Here is a 20738-nt window from a genome sequence, read left to right as displayed (position 1 = left end):
TGGGCCTTCTGGAACTTATTTATTGCCCAAAGATGGGACTCAGAGGCAGGAAACATCATAGAAAGTGGTGGGTATCCTAGCGTGAGGACCTCTCACCCCAAGAATAATGGAGAATTGAAGAACACAGCCCTATGTTATAGGTGGCTATGTAGTACAGATGTGAACAGTATGGGTTTCGAAGAGGAAACAATTCGGAAGCTATTGATTGCCCACAAAAGCAACCCCAACTCCAAACGGTTTAGGTATTAAGGAAATTAATTCTCACCCAGCAGGAAATTCAAAACTATATAGTTTTCCCAGCTGGGATTAGACTCAGCTGTATATAACAGGAAACACAAGTAACAGTGGCTTACATAAAACAGAAGCTTATATTTCTCCCACAGAAAAGCCCAGATATAAACAGTCAAAAGCTGGTATGGCAGCTCCACAGTCAGCAGGGACCCATACTTTCTGTGCTGCCATCTTTAGCACATGGCTTCCATCCTCAAGTTAGCTTCATGATTACATAATGGCTACTACACTCTAGCCATCGTGTCCACATTCCAGGAAGTAGGAAGATAAAGAGGGCCAGGGCAAAGGGCCACCTAACAGTTTATCAGCTACTTGTGTTGATAAGGGAGTCTGGAAAATGTGGCTTTATATCTGGGTACATTGCTACATCCATCAATACAGATTTTCTGTGACTAAGGAAGACGAGCAGAATGGACCCTAGGAAGGCAAGTAGCAGTATCTGGAGGCATCTACGATGGGTTATTTAGTGACTCCCCCCACCATCAGGGACCCAGATTCTCTCCATCTCGGCTCTGCCATCTTGAGTACTGGCCTAGTCCTGAGGTTGGTAGCACGTGGCTCTGCAGCACTTGCGAATGTCTCATCCAGATGTGATAATATCTGGAGGAAGAAGAAGGAAACTATTCCGATAGCTCTCCTCTGGAAGTAAGAAAACTTCTCTCAAAATCCCATCAGCACAATTCCAATGGTCAGAACTAGGTCAAGGGGAAAAAGCAGCCTCTCCCCTGGAGGTGAGGATGAGGTCCTATCCCTGAATCACATGGCTTCATGGGGGAGGAGGGGATAGCTCGCCAAATTAAGCTCTGTAAGGAAGGTAGACGGTGTTGGGGAGCTGGTGGGCCTGTGGATGCTGGGTCCAAAGACCATCTCTACCGTATCCTAGCTCTGAAGCTTGGGCTGTGGACCGAATACCTCCAAGCTGGGCTTTCCTCTCCTGTCAGACAGTGATAACCACGACTACCTTGTAGGGTATCGTGAGGCTCAAATGGGATCACGTATGTAAAGTACGTGTGCATGTGATTTTATAGTTCTGTCTGTATGAGCAGCTCCAGGCTCGCTCGTGCCACACAAGTAATGCCATAGGTCTTTATTTCTCAGACAGATTGGATCCTGCTTAAGCTCCCATACACCAGATTGGAAGGAATCCCAGCCACCACACTCTTGAGCCTTCCCAGCCCTAAGGTGAGACAGTCCAAAAAGAAGGTTCACCAAACTGTCACTTTCAAGCAGGAAGAAGGCCTGAATCACTCAGTCTCCTGTTTCCATTTCTGCTACTGCTTCTCACCACGTTAAACAATTAAAAGTAAAAATAGGGGCTTCCCTGGTGGCGCAGTGGTTAAGAGTCCGCCTGCCGATGCAGGGGACGCGGGTTCGTGCCCCGGTCCGGGAAGATCCCACATGCTGCGGAGCGGCTGGGCCCGTGAGCCATGGCCGCTGAGTCTGCGCGTCCGGAGCCTGTGCTCCGCAACGGGAGAGGCCACAGCAGTGCGAGGCCCACGTACCGCAATAAAAAATAAAGTAAAAATACTCACTGTAACAGTGATGGAGCATGCCCTCCTTGCCATACACTCCAAGTGCTCTACACAAACTTGTTCAGTGCCCCTAGAGCTGCTCTGGGTCCGTGGCCCTCCACATGCTGCCTGGTAACGCTGCTCCACGCCGCCATGGGTGCCATTCACCGCTTCCTGCTTATGCCAACATAGCCTTTGGAAGTGGGCATCTCCTCGGCTGACCCACTCCCTTAGAGCCAAGCAAAGCCCAGGAAGCCCCTTGTCTAGCACCCGAGACCCTAAGTTCTCCGTGCCCAGTTTTCTCAGGCACCCTCATAATCATTCTCCTCTACAGCCCCTACCCATAGCTCTAGAGGCACTGCTCTTGACTGGACCCAAACATCCACACTCACTGTCCTGCTTCTCAGTGGAAAATGTCCTGCTCCTCAATGTGGAAAACCCACCACCCTCCTCTGGCCATTTTCTTCTTTTAACTCCATCCACCACTCACCACACACTGACAAACACAGGCCATTCCTGCTCCATTGTCCCAAACTAGAACTTGATGGCCCCCTAACATCACTTCCATCCCTCCCCCATTGTGCTATGGCCATGGGGGGAGGAGGGGAAGGTGGATTGACACCACCACCCTTACAACTGTGATTGACTCAGGTAACTTAAGCCAATCAGCCAATCAGCATTCTCTAGCCTAAGGGACTCAGTAAAGACCCAATTTGAGTCTGTGAGACTAGAGAGATTCTTCAAGGAACTTCTAGGGGAAAACAAGCTCTTTCTATCTCCTATATAATGTGAGGGTAAAGCCTGGAACTGTTGCATCCATTTTGCCACCAAGAGGAAGCCAGGCTGATGCTGTACAAACAGCAGAACAGAAAGCTTGAAAGACGAGACCAGGTGCTTGATGACACTGGTGAGCCCCCAAATCAAACCAGCCAGAAGCCCTCCTAATTACTTGGCTTTAAATCCATCTCCTTGATTGTCTAAGCCATTGGTGGGGGGTGGGGGATGGGTCCTCATAGTTAGAACATAAAAAACCTAACTGACCCCATGAGGCATCCAGAAATGGTCCAGATCTTAGAAAGGCCTTAACCCTCCCTAGTTTGGGGAAGAATAGCTGAGGTCAGGGGAAGAGTATGAGAAATCACCACCTAACCTCAGGACCTAAGTAGGCTTTGAAAGAAGTTCGGCCTAAACCTGAAAGCAAAGAGCTTCTAGGAGATAACTCATTCATTTGTCCATCTATCCACCCATCCACCCATGCACTGAGAATTAGGATTCTAGCCCCTTCAGGTCCCTCCATAGCTCAGCACCAATATCTAGGCTCCATCTTCATCCAAACAGTACCACCTTGCAAGCTTTTAGCCAATTCAGGTAACACCCCTGTGTTCTCCAGAGAAACAGAACAAGTAAGAGATAGATAGATAGATATAATTTTATATATATATATGTTATAAAATTTATATATATACATATATATATTAAAATATAAAATTACTCTGTAGGAATTAGCTCATACAGTTATGCAGGCCAAGAAGTCCCACGATTTGCCATCTGCAAACCGGAGAACCAGGAAAGCCAGTGGTAATAATTCAGTCTGACTCCAAAGGCCTGAGAATCAGGGGGGGTCAATGGTGTAAGTCCTCATCTGAGTCCAAAGGTCCAAAAACCAGGAGCACCAATGTCCAAGGGCCGAGAAGAAGGATGCCCCAGCTCAAGCAAGCAAGTTCGCCCACCTGCACTGGTGAGGGTGATCTTCTTTACTCAGCCTACCGATTCAAATGCTAATCTCTTCCAGAAACAGCCTCACAGACACACCCAGAAATAATGTTTCACCAGCCATCTGGGGCGCGCCTTAGCCCAATCAGGTCGACACAAACAATTAACCATCACATCCCGGCTTCTGGCTTCTCAAGTCCCTCTCCCTTCCTTTCCATCTCCACAGCTACCATCTCAGCTCAGATAGTTCCCATCTTAACTCCTGGCCCATTCGGAGCAGCTTCCTAATGGTAACCTATCTAATCTGCCTTTTGATAATCTGATGCCGTGAAGCACGAATCATTCACTCTAAAGCATTCCCTTGATCATTCTAGTCTGTTCACAAAATATGTGCTGAGTATCATGAAGTTAAACACACCAGAAATACATAGAATGTTTTTAAAAGAAAAAGAAGAAAGTCCTTTCTCTCCAAATTTTCTTTCCCCAAGGTAACCCATTGCTAACAGTTAGCTGTGTCCTCCTGGATTCTTTCCTAGTTATACATATATTTTATACTTTTTTCAAGAAAGCATGCTATAGCTTTATCAAAGTTACTGCCCTACAAGAAACGGAAGGCCCTGAAATCACATAAAAATCCATCCCTACATGGTTCCTTAGGGCCACATTCACTCAAAATAATGGAAATATAAATTCAACTGCCGGCTGGGGGAGGATTCTGAAGCCCACACTCCCATTCTTGTCGCTGTTGCATTTCTGTTGCTTCATTCTCTACTAGTTTAATTAGTGAATGGTATCGTCTAAAGCAATACCATTTTTATTCCAGTTATGGCCAGAGGCCATTGTGAATTCACAATATTTTTAATTCCAATAAAACTATCAAGCCTAATGGTCCTGTTCCAGGAACTTCAGAGGTTAGAACACCCAGCGTCTGAAGCTGAAGAGAGAAGGAAAGCTTTCCCTGGGCATCTCAGAAAGGGCACTCCTCGGAGGGCTCTCACAGTTGGGTATGCAGTCCTGGCAGGTCTTGCGGCCTTGGTCTCCCAAACATGCCCAAAAGAGCAAACTCAAAGCCTTGCCTTAAAATTATGTTATTACAGTGCTGGCTTTGGGAGTATTATTATATCATAATTCTCTATTTGTTGTAGTTAAGATTGAGACTGCTCAACTGTTCTGTGACTGGTCCTAGAGTAGCCAGTGATGCGTGACAGAGCTGCCAGGTCTTGGGCCCTTCTGAGCTGGCTTTCCATCATGGAGGAGGCATTAGGACCAGGTGACCTGGAGACACACTGGCCAGGTGTGCATCTGGCTCCACCATCTAAGAGCTGTGCCAACTGAGCAACACACTCAAACTCTCTGAACCGTGGTTTCCTCGTCTGTGAAGGGGGCTATAAAAACCCACCTGAAAGGGTTGGTGAGGATATGTGGCTTATTAGCAAGACTCGGTAAATGGTATACGTTATCAGTCAATCCCCGTTTGTTAGAGATGAGGCTTCTGTCTTCAAATAAGTAGTTTCTGATGATCTCCCCCAGCAACACCCTCAGAAAAGAAGAAAAATCACAGGGAAGGGGTGAGTGGCCAGAGGAGATTTATTGACACTGGGAAGGATGCTTATGGGGCTGCCAGGAGGGGAGAGAGCCAAGCCTGCCTCCGTGGGGCTGATGTTGCCAGAAGGACACAGAGCATCCCCCCCAGACCCTCCGGGACTGGCCACACACCCTGCTTCTCACTTTTTCCTCAACCTCTTGGGGCCCACGGCTGGGCTCCTCTTTCCTGGGAAACACAGATGGTCAGCATAGAAAATGCAGTCTGGATTTGAGCTTGCCTTATACAGGACTGCCTAAATCATTATGCCCCAGGGCAATGAAGTACTACCCCTCTCTCTCTCTCTCTCTCTTTCTCTCTCTCTCTCTCTCCTCTCTCTCTCTCTCTCTCTCTCTCTCTCTCTCACACACACACACACACACACACACAAACACCCACAAGGAGTAGACCCTGCATACGTTCTGTGTACTTTGTATTCCCTGCCTCCCAAACACCATAAAATAACAGCTAATGTTAAAAAAATCAGAAATGCCCTATTACTTTTCTTTACCCTGATAAAGGTCTCAAACTCCCTTCCTAAGCTAGACAGCGCTAGACGAATTTATGGAAATTTTGGATCTGCTAACGGTTGGAGTCAAAAAGATAAGTATTGTTTTTGTTGTGTGGGTGTGTTTGCCATCATAATCAACATTCATTCAGACCCAAAGGATGTGTCACTCTGTGATGTATCTCTAGGCACATGATGCTGCTTGGTTTTGCTTTGTATTGGCTCCTTATAAAAGATGCATAAAATACATTCTGTTGAGATCTTACAGTATAGCTCTACTTATTTGATGAATTGTTAGAGGTTTCTCAATATTATTTTAAAAGTAACACAAGATTATAATTTTTCAAAAATTAAACAGCAGAGACGATTGAGGTAGGTACCTATAGAATTATGGTCCAGCACAGAACTGCTCCCTTATATACTCCCTGCCCTGTCACGTGGCAAAGACCCAGTGAGCCAATGGTGGAAACAGCTGTCTCCAAACGGACCAATCAGATTTCCTCTCCCTGGAATGTAAACACTCGAATGAGAGGTGACTGGAGCTGAGACATTGTATACGTGCACCTTTGAGAGAAGGCCCTCCTGCTTACCTACCTGGTGTTTCTGAGTTCTGGTGCTTTCCAGTGCCCAGTTTTCAGGTCCTCCATTGATGCTGGGAACTACTCCAGCATCCTTCTATCAAATCCCATTTCTGTTTCTTGACTTGGCCAGTCCATTTCTGTCGCCACCTCAACTGGTTCAAGTGTAGTGAGTACAAATTTTACAATCACACAAAGACAGGGGTACCAAAACCTCACATTCTTTATTACTCTATGTCTGATCTTAACTTTTAACTTAAGCCTCCACACACACCCATTCATATGTACACAGCATACTTTCCCCAAATGCTCTAGGGAGGATAAAGTAAAAATACATACGTTAAAAAGTAAAAGTGCCTCCCACCCACAGACCTTTTCTTAAGGAGAATGCTGTTAATCACTTACTGTGTCCTCCCAGACATGTTTCTATGTAGCTGAATGTGTGGTTTTTAGTCCTTATTGAGTGCCTACTATATGCCAGAAACCGTACTGGAACTTCTCACTTGCTATATTTATTTAATCCCATACTCTCATTTAATTCTTACAATATTCCTGTGAGGCAAGCATTAATATCCCTTCTTACGAAAGAGAAAATCAAAGCAGGAAGGCTTCTATGTAGTCTAGCTACCCTCTCTGAGCCTAAACAGCCATGCAGATCTATCTTCATCCCCAACTGAGTGACCCTCTCAGTGGGGTAAGGCCACAAGGTCAAGCACCCTACTCTGGTCTCTTGGCTTGGTTTTGCCTTGTGTGAGCAAGGGTATCATGCATAGGAGCAGAGAAGCGAGAGAAAACTTTCTGTTTCTCACCATTTCCTCTTTGCCATCTCAGAGGTTTTTTATGATCATTCTCCCCCGCCCCCCCCCCCCGCCCCGCAAAGAATCCAATGATCGGTGATTACCCGCCCCTTTCTCTCTCTGACTCCTATTGATTAAATCCTGTTTATTAACAGAACCAGGCAAGCAAAGAAAATGATTTCAAAATAATCTCTCTCTTTTTTCCCCAACACTTCTGGTTTTTCTTTTCCTCCTTCTTTCTGTCATAGCAGCCAATAAGAGAAATAGAAAGCACCATTAAAGGGGAAGAGGGGCTTTTAAATTTTCTAACTTTTGGGGAATTGCCCCTGGGTTCCTTCTTCTGCCCTCCTGACTGGAGTTTTAGTGGTCATTGTAACATACATTCAACATGGACATGTAACCATGTGGAAAACCGGAGGTAGTGACAGAGTCTGCAGATGTGGATTCAACTCGGCAAACAGGGTATGAATGCCATGGAAGAGCTCTTATGTGGAAGTCAGGTAAAGTGCTTTCAAGTTCCAGGTCTGCCAGGAACTAGCTGTGCATCTTGGGCTCATCACACACCCTCTGAAACTCAGTTTTCTCCTTCATAAAATAGGAACAGTCACTAACACCTGCCCAACTACCCCTCCCTAGCAGGTTGTTGTAAAAATCCGACCAGACTGGCACGGGAAAGAACTCAGCAAAACTGCAAAGAGCTATAGAAAGATATCACCATCATTATTCCTCAGCCCTTCTCCTGCTATTCCTCAGGCCCACATTGTCCCTAAAATGCAGCCATTCTTTAAACTCAAGCAGGCAAGAAACGGCCTCTGAGGGTTTTTTCCTTCCTTTTTTCATTGGGTGAAGTGAAAAGGAACCAGGGATCGAGTCTCAGTGCCTGCTGTGTAACAAACACGCCCAGTCCCAGAGAGGCAATTCTCTGATTCCCTGTGGCAATCTCGGAGTCGGTTCTCAGGAGAGGTGAAACCAGAGGAGAAATTATAGCAGGTGATGAGTGTTCTTCCACTGTCAACCTTAACTCAGACTTTTCTGGTCCTGAGACAAAGAGAGTGCTGTCCTCAGGACTACCAGGTCAGCCAGCCCAGCCTACTTCTTTTCCAATCCCTCTCATCCCCCCCACATAAGATATTTACCACGGGGAGCTTTCTGGGCTATGACAGGTCTCCCAGGAGATGCGCTGGGCTCAGTCACACAGCAGAGATGAGGAGAGATGTAAGTACCTGTTTCCAACATGCCTGGTGTAAGACAATGCGCCAGTACAAAGGAAGGGACGAGTCCCTTGTAAGAGGCCCCTTGGTTAACTGGCCAGGGTGTTTCCCAGCCCCAGAGGTCACATGGCACTGGAGTTAACATAACTTCTGTCTTTGGACTGACCAGAGTTGGAATTCCTCTTCTGTTACTTAGCAGAAGTCTCCCAGGCCAATGAGAAATCTTACTTCTCATGGTGCTCTGGTTTTCCCATCAATGAAATGGAGGAGTAACACCTCCAGGGGCGGGGGAGGGGGGTTGGAGGAAGGTCTTCTAGACCGAGTGCGTGAAAAGCTCTCACACACTGCACTGCATGTAGAAAGTACCTCAGAATCATTCAGTGTTGTCCACCAGAATTCTGTTCCCGACTTTATCACAAGAAAAACCTTGACACTCTGTGGACCGAGGGAAGAAGCTGGGATCCTACAGAGGCCTGAATAGAAGCAGCACTATGTTACATGAAGGAAGACGGAAATGTTGCCTGTTCCTCCACAAAGGGGAGAGGGAAAGGAGGGAAAGGAGAGGTGGATGGACGAAGGCCTTGTGCAATTACGTGACCCACACACACCCCGGGAGCCCCCCCAGATCTTCAGTAAAATCACTAAACTCATATCTTTGGCCCAAGTGGATTCCGGGACAGGGCAAGAGGGTGCTGTGGATAAGGCACTGAACTTCACATCCATGCTACTGTGTGTTGAAGTCAAAGCAACAAGCATGGAAGCAGGAGGTGGACACAGAGAGACATGCTTGAGGAGCAAAGGCCCAGGGACTCTCAGAAACGGAGGGGAAGTTTCTGGACCCTCCCAGCCCATGGAATAGGAATTTAGGTCAAGATTAACCGGATCTCAAAAGAGCAGGGGAAGTTCAGCTAACAACGGGGTTATACCATTGTCAGCATCATCACCATCATCATCATCAGGTATTACCGACTGTCTGCCTGTGGGATGCCGAGGACTGGTTTTAGGCAATGGAACCCGGAGTCCAGGAAGCTGGCACATTCTTAACGAGGGCTGCGTTACTGAAGAACTTCTACCTGGTTTTTCAGCCACCTCACTGTTGAAATACGAAGCTACCTCTCCATTCACTATTCCCCACCAGCGAGTGTCCCTAAGTTACCCCTTGTCTTTGCATATTCTTCCAGCCCCTCTTCAGTCCAACAGTGATGACTCTTCCCAGGCCTGGAAGTGCCTCTGTCTCCCACTTAGGCTGCTCCCTATTCTGACAACACCCACCCATGCTGCACTGAGCCCCCAGTTATAAATTACTTACCTGCTGGCCACCATTTTAATGTAAATGGATTTTAAAAAGCAGCAAAGGAATATATTTTCACTTGGAGTTAAAGCATCATTTTTTATTCGACTTTGAGCCTGGTCTAGAAGAGACGGCAGAAGAATGGCTCCAAGGCTAATACAGCTAATGATTATGATGGAGATCCTAGGAACAGCCGATATTTCACTTGCAGCCACCTCTAGTCTGGTTTCACTGCCTGCAATACTTTCTTTTTCACAGCCACTTCCATTAACACCCACCGCCTATGATGAAACCATTATGAAAATATCTCTGCTCTCGGCAGCCTCGATTGGTCTTGACACATTATCACACTAAGAGCTCAGCCACGTGGCACTAAGTCCCATTTATAATAACCCTTGGCAGGAGCCACCAAAATAAAACCTGGTACTTATGGGCCACCTTTCATCTACGGAAATCAGAAAGCTTTACAAGCTTAATTAAGCTTCTGCATCTATCTGACTGATGAGATGCACAGAGCCTGGGGAAGCTGAGGAAGCGCAGCATTTCTAATTACGCCAGCGGGAGTCACTTTCTTCAGTGGCGAATGTTTGTCGAGTGAATTTCTCCAGGGTGGTTCAAAAATGATAGGTGAGTGATAAAGGGGCCTGCAGAGTCTGTCATCTGGCGCTTCTCAATCTAGGGAGGGGGCCTGAGATTTGTTTCTTTTATCAAAAGAGGATTAAGCTAATCCAGCACACTCAAGTGCTTTTAAGGATGAGGAAATTGAGCTCCTGAAAGATGTAGAAATGAGCTCACGTGCTGCTCTCTCTGCTTGCCCCAATGTTCTTCCTCCCCAAACCCTGACCTGCAAACCCCCAGTTACCCTTCAAGACCAGCTTCACATCTGCCTCCCTGGTGAAGCCTTCCTGACCTTCCTGCTCCCTCCTCTGGGCTCTTGTGTGGTTTCCATTTCCGTAATAGCTAGAGCAAGCGATAAAATTTATTGAGCACTTACTAAGTGCTTGATGTGCATTTCATCCACACAATAATATTACGAGGCAGGTGCAGTTATCACCATCCATCTATCGGATGAGTTAACAGGTTAAGTGACTTTCCCAAGACAGCACAGCTGGTAAGTGCAAGACTCAGCTTGGCTGCCGAGCACATGTACCAAAAGATGACAACACACCGCCTTCCCCGCAGCACAGGAAGAGTTCTGTTTATATGTTTGCCCTCTTTCCGGTTTGCAAGCTCCCATGTGAGAGGTATATCATTTAGGAATCTTTTGGCTGCCAAGAATAAAAACCCCAACGCAGAGTGCGTTAAACCACCAGGATTAATTCAGGAGCTTGGTGACATCACCAAGGACCCAGGTTCCTTCCCTCTTTCGGCTCTGCCACCCTCAACGTGTCCACTTGGCTCTCCTTGCAGTTATAGGATGACGGCCCCAATTCCAGGCCTCAAATCTAGACCCGAGCCATGGAGAAAAGGGCCATATTTTTCTGTGTCTTTCTGTAACAGCACAGACATCTTTCCCAGAAACCTCCCTGTGGACTTCCCTGCAGCTGTCACCAGCCAGAGCGGTGTCCCGTGCCTGTGCCTAAACCCAACCCTGGCAAGGAAGCTGAAGGCACTGTGACTGATTTAGCCCAATGAGAATTCAGCCTCCCCTCCAGCACCAGGCACAGGGAGAAGGATGGAGACCTGCCAGGAAGAAGGAAGGGAAAGGGAAGGGTGAAGAAAAGACAACCAATGTTTCCTGATGCAGGTGTGAAGGACAAGAGAAAATCTGACGCCATCACTTTCGCCCAATTCTTTGGCCTTTGGCACGTGAACGATAAATGTCAGTTGAACTAAGTTATAGTAGAGAAAGAAATTCATGTCCCCAAATGCCCAGTCCAGAATTTTTACCATCATACCCTGTAACTAGGGTATGATGATATATGACTGAGAGATTGTGTCAGCGACTGCTCTAAAATTTACTAAATTAATTGACCAGTGTTCCAACCTTTAGATTCTGGTCTCCAACACCAGTGGCTACAGGAACCTTTTCCAAAAGCAGGTCAAAAAGAGAGCTACATGGAATAAAGAGAATCATATAACTATTAGTCTCACCATAAATTAAGGGTGAGACTTTCTTTCCAGAAACACAGTGTGTTCTTAAAACTGGGACTCATTCAGGCAGACAGGTTGATTGCAAAGACTGTATGTTTCCAGACCTCCTTCTAGCTATCCAGCAAGATTTACCTAGAGCCAGGTGTATATACTACCTGCCCCTGACAGCCAAGTGTGTAAAGATGAGACAGCTACACAATTCTTGGGAGATCCAGATCATGGTCAAATAGAGACATGCCAAGAAAAGGAAAAAGATCCCCGAGCAGAAAAATAATGTACCCCAGGCAGAGACAGAGTAGAGAAGAAGGAAACACAAATAATGAAACTGCAGCCCAGAGAGACTCGAAAGCTACCTGAAGTCACACAGCTAGTAACAGCTAAAGCAGGAGTCATACCCAGTTTCAAGGAATATTGTACTCCTCTCCCTGACATGGTCTTCCCCACTCTTCCCTTTTGTAGAAGCATCTAGAGGGTGAATTTGGGGGCCTCTATCTTTGGGAGGGGCCTGTAACTCAGAAGACCCAGGAAAGGTTAGGATTGAATGAGGCAGGGTAGTGAGAGGAAAGCAGCTGCCCAAGGCTAGCTGGAGGCTCTGGGATTTCAAGAGCTGCACTGGGAACCCTGCTTCGGTCCAGCTGGGAAGGAAGGGAGCAAAATTTTCAGGGAAGATGCTCATCTGGGGCATAAGGAGGGTGCACTGGTCAGGGTCGCCACCTGTATCATGTCTCTCAAGACCCAAGTGAGGCTTGGTGGAGGACAGCAACAGGAAAAGAAGTAGACCCCCATCTGGGCAACAAAGCAGAGAAACAGGAAGGAGAAAGAATGATAAAAACTAGGAGTTTGGGATGAACAGATACACGCTACTATGTATAAAATAGATAAACAACCAGGACCTACTGTATCGCACAGGGAACTCTAGTCAGTATCTTGTAATAAGCTATAATGGAAAAGAATCTGAAAAAGAAGATATCTACATGTATAACTGAATCACTTTGCTCTACACTTGAAACTAACACATTGTAAATTAACTATACTTCAATTTTTTTAAAAAGCTATAAAAATAGTGGACTCTTGGATAGTCTTTCAAGAGTTTTAAATACAGGAGCTAATTTAATCACCACAATAAGCTGTACGGTTTTTCACTATTAATTAATTACTGTTAATCATCAGATATTATATTATTGTAATTAGTATCAATAATACCAACAACACTATTATTACTGTGTTTTAGAGATGAGGACACAGGCACAGAGAGGTCAAGTAACTTACTCAAAGTCACACACTTGGTGAGTTTTAAATCTGGACAATCTGGCTTGAGGGTTCACACTCTTAACCGTTTCACTTGATAGCAACCACAGAGAACACTTCAAAGCAAAATTTAATCTGAGTTGAATCTACTTTGATTTAAGTCAATAATTTTGATATCTGACATCTTCCTAGCAGTTTACAATTTGCAAAGAGTTTGGCCTCCATCACTCTGGAATCTTAGCCCGGCCATTTACTTGCTGTGTGACTTCAGGCCAGTGACTGGCTAAGCTTCGGTTTTCCCATCTGTACAGTGGGGACAAGACTGCTGGTCGGGAGGGTGAAAGGAGAACACACGTGCAGGCCTCAGTCCCGTGCCAAGCCCATAATAAGCGCTCAATAAGCGTTTGCTACTAATGTTGTGGTGGTTATTATCAACGTCTCACAGGAACTTCACAACGATCCTGTGACGGAGGTAGGATGTATTATCCTTGTTTCTCAGATGTGGAAACTGGAACTCATAGAAGGGAAATAACTAGCCAGAAAGGAAAACAGCCAGCAGGAGGAAATACCAGAGTTAGAAAATCTCCCAACTCCCAGCCTGCTGTCCTGCACCCAACCCTCAACTCCTCAAATCCACCTCCTCTCTCTTCCCCAGGAGGCACTGTTCTAGGAAGCACATCATCCTTCAAACAGGACTGTGGATGAGTGTGAAGCAATTGGAAGCTGAGGCTCAGGGAGAAGTTCTGAGGACTGTGGAGAAAGTTCTCCAGGTAAAAACAGGTTCCTATGTAGGGAAAGAGGCACAGCACCTCCCCTCATCCCCAAGCAACTGCCAGAGGGGCCGGCCTGAGGTCACACATTGTGAAGAACTGTGCCCTGTGCCCTCCCAAGGAGCCCCAGGGGGATGGCAGTAGGTGGGGGGTGTCCTCAGGCCAGGAAGTAAAGAAGAATGGGAGTGTCTTCATCTAACGGGTAAACAGAGGAGTGTTTTTAAACACTGCCTAAAAATATCTCTTATTAAACTGCATTCTACCTTGGGTTTGTTTTTTGCTTCTCTTTTATTTCTGCGGTTTTCTGTAATTCTGCATTTCAATGCATTTGTTCAAGTTTCTATTAGTGCATCCTGTTCTGGTACCCAGTGCATTCAGTCCTGTGGCTACAGGCTAAGAGCTACAATAGAGTCAGTCCATCTTCCGAGGTATAAGATCCTAGCTGACTGCTTTAAGGCTTTAGTTTCTTTGTCAATGCTGGTAATGTGATTGGAAGATTCTGGGATTTGGGGTATCTGAGTTGAAGTCATCCCTCCCAGATTGAAAATCATGTGCTTCCTTCTCTTACATTATGTGGATCCGTCACCAATTTTTTTTCCTTTTCTGTATGAAAGCACTTATTTTATATCTTTTAGTGGTAAGCAGTTTTAAAAAAAATACCTTGATACATGCTACTTGCAGAGCTTTATCTTATTAACATTCCAATGGTTTATTGAGCAAATTGTTCCTGAACACCCACTAAGTACCAGGCATTGTGCCAGGCAGCCATAAAACAACAGACAAGACGGACTCCTCACAAAGTTTACAGTGAACCATACCTTATAGTTACTTATAGTCTTTTTAACAGCTACAAAGACAGAGACACCAACTACTCTGGATTTCCCCATATCCCCCAGGACATGGCATGGGCCATGGTAGCCAAGTAATAGTCTCAGACTTAACTTAAACAATTAACCGACCTGCTGAAAATGTATACTTCTTTCTAGTTAGATGATATTCTACTTAATGCCCACAAGGTGGAGATCTTGCTTACGGTTTACCCAAGCTGAAAGCAATGCATTCAAAAAAAAAAAAAAATTCTCAGAAGTTAAACCAAAAGACCAAAAATTAAATTCAATTTATTGAGCACCTTTTTAGTGCAATATCCTATATTAGGTGGTAAGACAAATAGAAAGTTGTTAAGATATAGTCCCTGCCTTCTAGGAAAAGATGGGGGTAAGGAGCTTGCACAGAGCAGGAAGACGGTACCTTTTAATGAATTAAGGTAGTATAGTAATAGTAATTTCATCATCAGATAAGATCTATACAAAGGCATGAGGCAGCCACCATGGGGTGCAGAAGAGATTCAACAAAGACCCCACACTTCAGTCAATATGGAAACACTTGAGGGTACACGGGGTCAGCTCTGCAAGTCCCCAGATGTGGTCTCTGGATGCCTCTGCTTAGTCACAAACCTTAGGGTTTCTTATTCTTTGGAGAAAACCTTAGGGTTTGTTCATTCTTTGGAGAAAAAATATAATCAGTGCCAGGTAATGAGCTGAGGCAGTTGAAAACCCCCAGTTGCATCTGATGGGGAGATGGCATAAAGACAGAAGAAACACATGAAAGGAAACAAATTTCAAACTCCTGCTTTCTGAGGTGGATTCCACCCCACAACCCCTTGTCTTGTGTCTCACCTGGGAAATCTTGGTTTAGATCTGGGACAGGGTCTCACGCCGAGAGGTAAGAGGGAGAGCCGATTCTTACCCAAGAGCCTTCCTGGTGGATTGAACCCGAAAGTGGCTGGAAGACAATGTGGTTTGCTGTTTACTTTTCCTTTTTTCTTTTTTTCTTTTTTTGCTCCTCCACCCCTCCCCCCAACCACTTCTTCCCTTAAACCATTAAACCAGTATGTCAAATACAATATGGGTTTGTTTTTTGGTTTTTCGTTTTTCATTCATTGAATTGAAAATCACATTTGGGGCATAAAGTGACAGTGAGTTTTTAAAAAACGAGAATGCTGGCAACTTGATAAAAATAGTGAACTTTCTTGATAGAGGGAAAATCGAGCGGCATGCTGCCCAGAGACCCCAGTTTGAATTTTAGTTTCTCCACTTGCTACTTCTGGGATCTGGAGCAAGCCCCATCCCATCTCTGTGCCTCAGTTTCCTCATGGGCAAAATAGTATCGTTTCGTAGAGAAATGGTCTCTAAGGCCCCCTCCTCCGCACAAGTCGGATCCTGAGTTGTAAGGCTCTCCTGGCAACGTGAACATCTCCCTAGAATGTGAGCTCCGTGAGCACGGGACCTCATCTGTGGATTTTAATGCTCTGTGACCAGAACCGAGGGGAGTTTGTTGAATGGAACCTGCCTAGGGGTTCTTGCACAGTGAGGCTGAATTCCCGGTGAGTTCCTCGGGAAAGGCGGAGCGACCAACCTCAAAGCGCACAGCCCTCGGTGACCAGTGTGGTGAGGGTGCTCGGGAAAGGTGTCGGTTCAAAGTTGTTTGCTACAGATGGTTCTTCTAACCCGGCTGGAGTCACCTCCTCAGTGGCTCGGAGAGCTCCCCAGGGGTTTACATAAGGCAGGGTGAATCACACCCACCGTCGGAAACGGAGAAGGCAAAGGGACCTGCCCCAATCCACCCCGGGCAGCGCCGGGAGTGTGCTGGGGGTTAGTCTGAACTTTGCTGGAGGCCAGGAGCCGCCCAGGCAAAGGGACTCCACGACCACTCCAACCCCCAACAGAGCGAGCGGCGCGTCTCACCCACCCAGCGCGAATCCAGCTCTCTGCCGCCAGCTCCGACGCCCCCGCGCGGGCGCCGCCTGCCTGGCTTCCGGCTCCCTGCCCCTAAGTCCCCGAATGAGTGTGGGACCGCTTCTCCCGCTTGGAAGGAGCCATCGCCGCTTTAAAGGGAAGAGGAGGGGAAGGGGGCGGGGAGCGGCGGAGGAGGAGGGGGAGGGGGAATCCTCCATCGCTCCCACGTGGTCCGGGCGCCTGTGAATTGCGCCCGCCGGAGGGTCTCACAGCGAAATACAAAAGCAGCTGGGAAGCGGTAGCGAGGCGAGTTCTCAGTGCCGGGCAGAGCCTCGCACCGCCCCGCGGCAGCGATGGAGCTGAGGCGCCCGGAGCCCCGGAGCCAACGAGCTGCCGAGCCCGCGTCGCCGCCGGGACCCGGGCTCTTGGGCTCGGCTTGAAGCGGCGGCGGCACCGGCGCGGCCGGGGGAGCATGGGCAGGAGGATGCGGGGCGCCTCCGCCACCGCGGGGCTCTGGCTGCTGGCGCTGGGCTCGCTGCTGGCGCTGTGGGGCGGGCTCCTGCCGCCGCGGACCGAGCTGCCCGCCTCCCGGCCGCCGGAAGACCGACTCCCGCGGCGCCCGGCCCGGAGCGGCGGCCGGGAGCCCGCGCCTCGCTTCCCTCTGCCCCCGCCCCTGGCGCGGGACGCCCGCGGCGGCTCCCTGAAAACTTTCCGAGCGCTGCTCACCTTGGCGGCGGGCGCAGATGGCCCGCCTGGGCAGCCCCCGGGTGAGCGCAGGCGACACGTGCCAACCGGACGGCCCTGGCCTGAGGAACGCGCCGCGGTGCACGGGGGCGTCTTCTGGAGCCGCGGCCTGGAGGAGCAGGTGCCCCGGGGCTTCTCGGAGGCCCAGGCGGCGTCTTGGCTGGAGGCGGCGCGCGGCGCCCGGGTGGTGGCTCTGGAGCGCGGGGGCTGCGGGCGCAGCTCCAACCGACTGGCCCGCTTCGCCGACGGCACCCGCGCCTGCGTGCGCTATGGCATCAACCCCGAGCAGATACAGGGCGAGGCCCTATCCTACTACCTGGCGCGCTTGCTGGGCCTCCAGCACCACGTGCCGCCTCTGGCACTGGCCCGGGTGGAGGCTCGGGGCGCGCAGTGGGCTCAGGTGCAGGAGGAGCTTCGTGCCGCTCACTGGACCGAGGGCAGCGTGGTGAGCCTGACTCGCTGGCTGCCCAACCTCACGGACGTGGTGGTGCCCGCGCCCTGGCGCTCTGAAGATGGCCATCTCCGGCCCCTGCGCGCCACGGGGGGCGAGCTGGCCAACCGCAGCCGGGCGGAGCTGGTAGACCTGGTGCAATGGACCGACTTGATCCTCTTCGACTACCTGACGGCCAACTTTGACCGGCTTGTCAGCAATCTCTTCAGCCTGCAGTGGGACCCGCGGGTCATGCAGCGCGCCACGAGCAACCTGCACCGCGGCCCGGGTGGGGCGCTGGTCTTTCTGGACAACGAGGCGGGCTTGGTGCACGGCTACCGGGTGGCGAGCATGTGGGACAAGTATAACGAGCCACTGCTGCAGTCAGTGTGCGTGTTCCGAGAGCGGACTGCGCGGCGTGTCCTGGAGCTGCACCGCGGCCAGGACGCGGCCGCCCGGCTGCTGCGCCTCTACCAGCACCACGAGCCTCGCTTCCCGGAGCTGGCCGCCCTCGCCGACCCCCACGCTCAGCTGCTGCAGCGCCGCCTCGACTTCCTCGCCAAGCACATTTTGCACTGTAAGGCTAAGTACGGCCGCCGACCGGGGGCTTAGCATCCCCCGGAGGAGGAGGAGGAGAGAGAGAGAGAGAGAGACCCCTGGCTGGGGAATGGATGATGGGGGAAGGGCCGTCGCCTCAGCCACCGCCTGGGACCAGCCAGCCAACGCCCAGCCGGAGACCCGAGCGCGAAGGCGGCTAAAAACTTCAGCTTTACCCACCTGCCCCTTTCTCTCAGTCCCAAGCTGTGTCCTTTCAAAGTTCTGGGAGGACGAACTCACCGAGGCGAGAAGTGTAACATTTCCTCCACCCAGCCTATAAAAGGATTCTTCCCTATGCCAGCACGGAGTTGGCATCCAAAGAAACTGGCTGCTGCCGGAGTTTGGCCCCCGGGTGGCCGTCTCTGTGGGAGATACATCCTATTTCTTGGCCCCCTCATTCCCCTTCCGAAAAAGGAAAACTTCTATTTGAGCCATTGAGCTAATTCTGCAGTTTCCTACCAAACGCAGCGCTGGTGGCCCCGGAGCAGGGCTATGACATTGGCTGGTGGAGCCCCCTTCCTGTGTTCTCCCTTTGTTCCGGCTTGGTGATGGTGAGATCACTGTTAAGAGCTAGGGAACCGCTCCCGATAGGACAAAGGGAGCAGGACCTGCAGAATGGAGGGAGTCCTGCAGACGCTGTCTGACTTGTTCCTTACAGCTTGTCATTTCAGCCTGAAGGCTACAAATGCAGGACCGGCTGTATGCATTGATTAAAATAATGAATTTCTTCTTCCTCCCCCTTCCCAACCGTTCATAATTTTGTCAATGATGATGTTCACCAGAAGGGAAAAAAAAAAAAAGTTTCATGCACTTTACTTTGTTTTTATTTTAATTTTTTATTAAGAAAAACTTTTTTTATTTTGACAAAATTTGCCTTCTATGTGTATATATGTGCATAAAGTGTGGTGTAAATATACTAAACAAACTTATATTTCAATAAAAGGGAGTTTAAAATTTAAAATTTAATTCCTGTGGTTTTAACTGTTTGAGGTATCTGATGCCCTGCCTGGTTTTAGAATAAGCTCTAAGGTTTCTCCCTTGTGGATGTGCTTTTAAAACAAAGGACGCATGTATATCCCAGCTGTGACCATGGAACTTATAGAATTGAACAAAGACAAGAGCAGATTCCCTGTCCTGCTCACTCAAATGAACCCTGGTGCTGGAAATTTCAGAGTTCAGCATAGAACATGCGGCATGGTGGAGAGAGACATGGACGGAAAGTATTCTATTTCCTGGCCAATAAAACTGTGATATAAAAGGATTTCACTGTGATTTAGTCCTATATTAATCATTTGGCAAATATGATAGAACCAGATGTATAGACTGAAATATGATAAAAGCCTCCCCCTTTAAACTTAACCGCTGTGGTCACGTGTTGCACCTGATTTTCAGCATTGTAAGTACCACGCATCACAATGCGTACAGATAATAAGCTGAGCACAAACTGCATACAGGTAGAGAAAGTCATACATTAATTCTTCTCTTTAATCTCCCAGCATAAATTCCATTGCATCCAGGAGATCATAATCTCCAACATCTGGACTCATCCAGCTCTCTTAAGAGATTGTACTGTTCCCCACCCCCCCAAGTACTAATTGCATGGTCCCCTCAGAGCAGCCATTGTGAAACCAGGAATGTGTGTAGTACTTTGTATTTGGCATTTGGACCCTTCTTGGTGACTTCAAACAGGAAATGTCTTTGTATTTTCTTAAGCTTATTTTTGACCCATAGGGGAGAGGAGAGGCAGTCAGTTTGTGTCTTTTTTTTTTTTAATGACCCATTGGTGTTTTATCTTGGCATTTTATTTGATATGTGGGTCCAAATGATCTTGCCTGTTATCTTCTTTTTATTTAATGACCTTTAACTCAAAGCAACTTTTGGCTACTTTAATAGATTTTTATTTGACTTGCATTTGTAAACCTAGGGTTTTATAGACTCGTGATGGTATTAAATCTCTGTGGGTTTCCCTTCTCACTGTGCATTACAACACAGCATGTAATTTAACGATTTAATGCCATCCTTATGTTTCAGTGCCTCTGCTAAGCCAGCTCAAAAAAGGGTCCATAAAGTTTGTAGTGGAAGCCAAATATTTTCGTGATATAGGGTAGTGATAATGGCAAATACATCTTTTTCAAGACATTGTTAATGTGAAACCTCTGATAGTTACCTCTTTCAGAAAGAAACATTTTCCATTTCTGATGATTGATAACTATATGAGATTTTCTGCCCAAATCAGCAGAGGCTGCTCCAAGAAAAGGATAAATATTCAGCAATCTGCATGCTTACCCGACGTGTTCATGGAGGAAAACCATGGGCAGAGCTAAGTTAGAAGTTTCACAGATGCACAGGAAATATACCCTGACTCCCATATAACTTCTGCACTGGTAAATTCTGGGCCAGCTGCATTCTCCACATTCCTCCTAAACTTCAGTTTCAAGCCCAGACTTGAGCACGGTTAACCCAGAGCAAGAAACGAAGAATAATTTAAATGGCTCTTCTCAGATTCTTTAGTGAACCGTATCTGCCTGTTGGAGAAATAAGTTTAATTACATGGTGGAGTTGTTAAGGGAACCAAGACTTAATTACAGAGAAGAGGTTTTACCTGTTGCCATTCCTTGTGGATAATCGGTAGTCTGTG

General features: G+C 47.9%; 2 protein-coding genes across 4 annotated transcripts in view; one reads left to right on the top strand and one right to left on the bottom strand.

The window, feature by feature from the left end:
• The window catches only part of PAMR1 (peptidase domain containing associated with muscle regeneration 1), a 164561-nt gene extending 147217 nt beyond the window's left edge, over positions 1-17344 (bottom strand). Inside the window, exons 1-3 of one of the 3 annotated variants that reach the window (XM_060159399.1) lie at positions 17056-17344; positions 16010-16135; positions 15271-15376 (exon numbers count right to left, since the gene is read on the bottom strand). The gene's annotated coding sequence lies outside the window, so the exon portion shown is untranslated. Of the gene's footprint in view, positions 1-15270; positions 15377-16009; positions 16136-16342; positions 16418-17055 lie in introns of those variants that run through there. The other 2 variants (XM_060159400.1, XM_060159398.1) reach the window with 2 other exon arrangements.
• Positions 16540-19066, top strand: FJX1 (four-jointed box kinase 1). The gene has a single exon (XM_060159402.1). It carries the CDS (start codon positions 16802-16804, stop codon positions 18113-18115), a length of 1314 nt encoding a protein of 437 aa, XP_060015385.1. The 5' UTR covers positions 16540-16801; the 3' UTR covers positions 18116-19066.
• Positions 19067-20738: the final 1672 nt, after the last annotated feature.

This window comes from Lagenorhynchus albirostris, chromosome 9, assembly GCF_949774975.1.
Source record: "Lagenorhynchus albirostris chromosome 9, mLagAlb1.1, whole genome shotgun sequence".
Lineage (NCBI taxonomy): Eukaryota > Metazoa > Chordata > Mammalia > Artiodactyla > Delphinidae > Lagenorhynchus > Lagenorhynchus albirostris.
The sequence above is the reverse complement of the archived record's forward strand: the minus strand, read 5'-3'. Positions and strand labels throughout refer to the sequence as shown.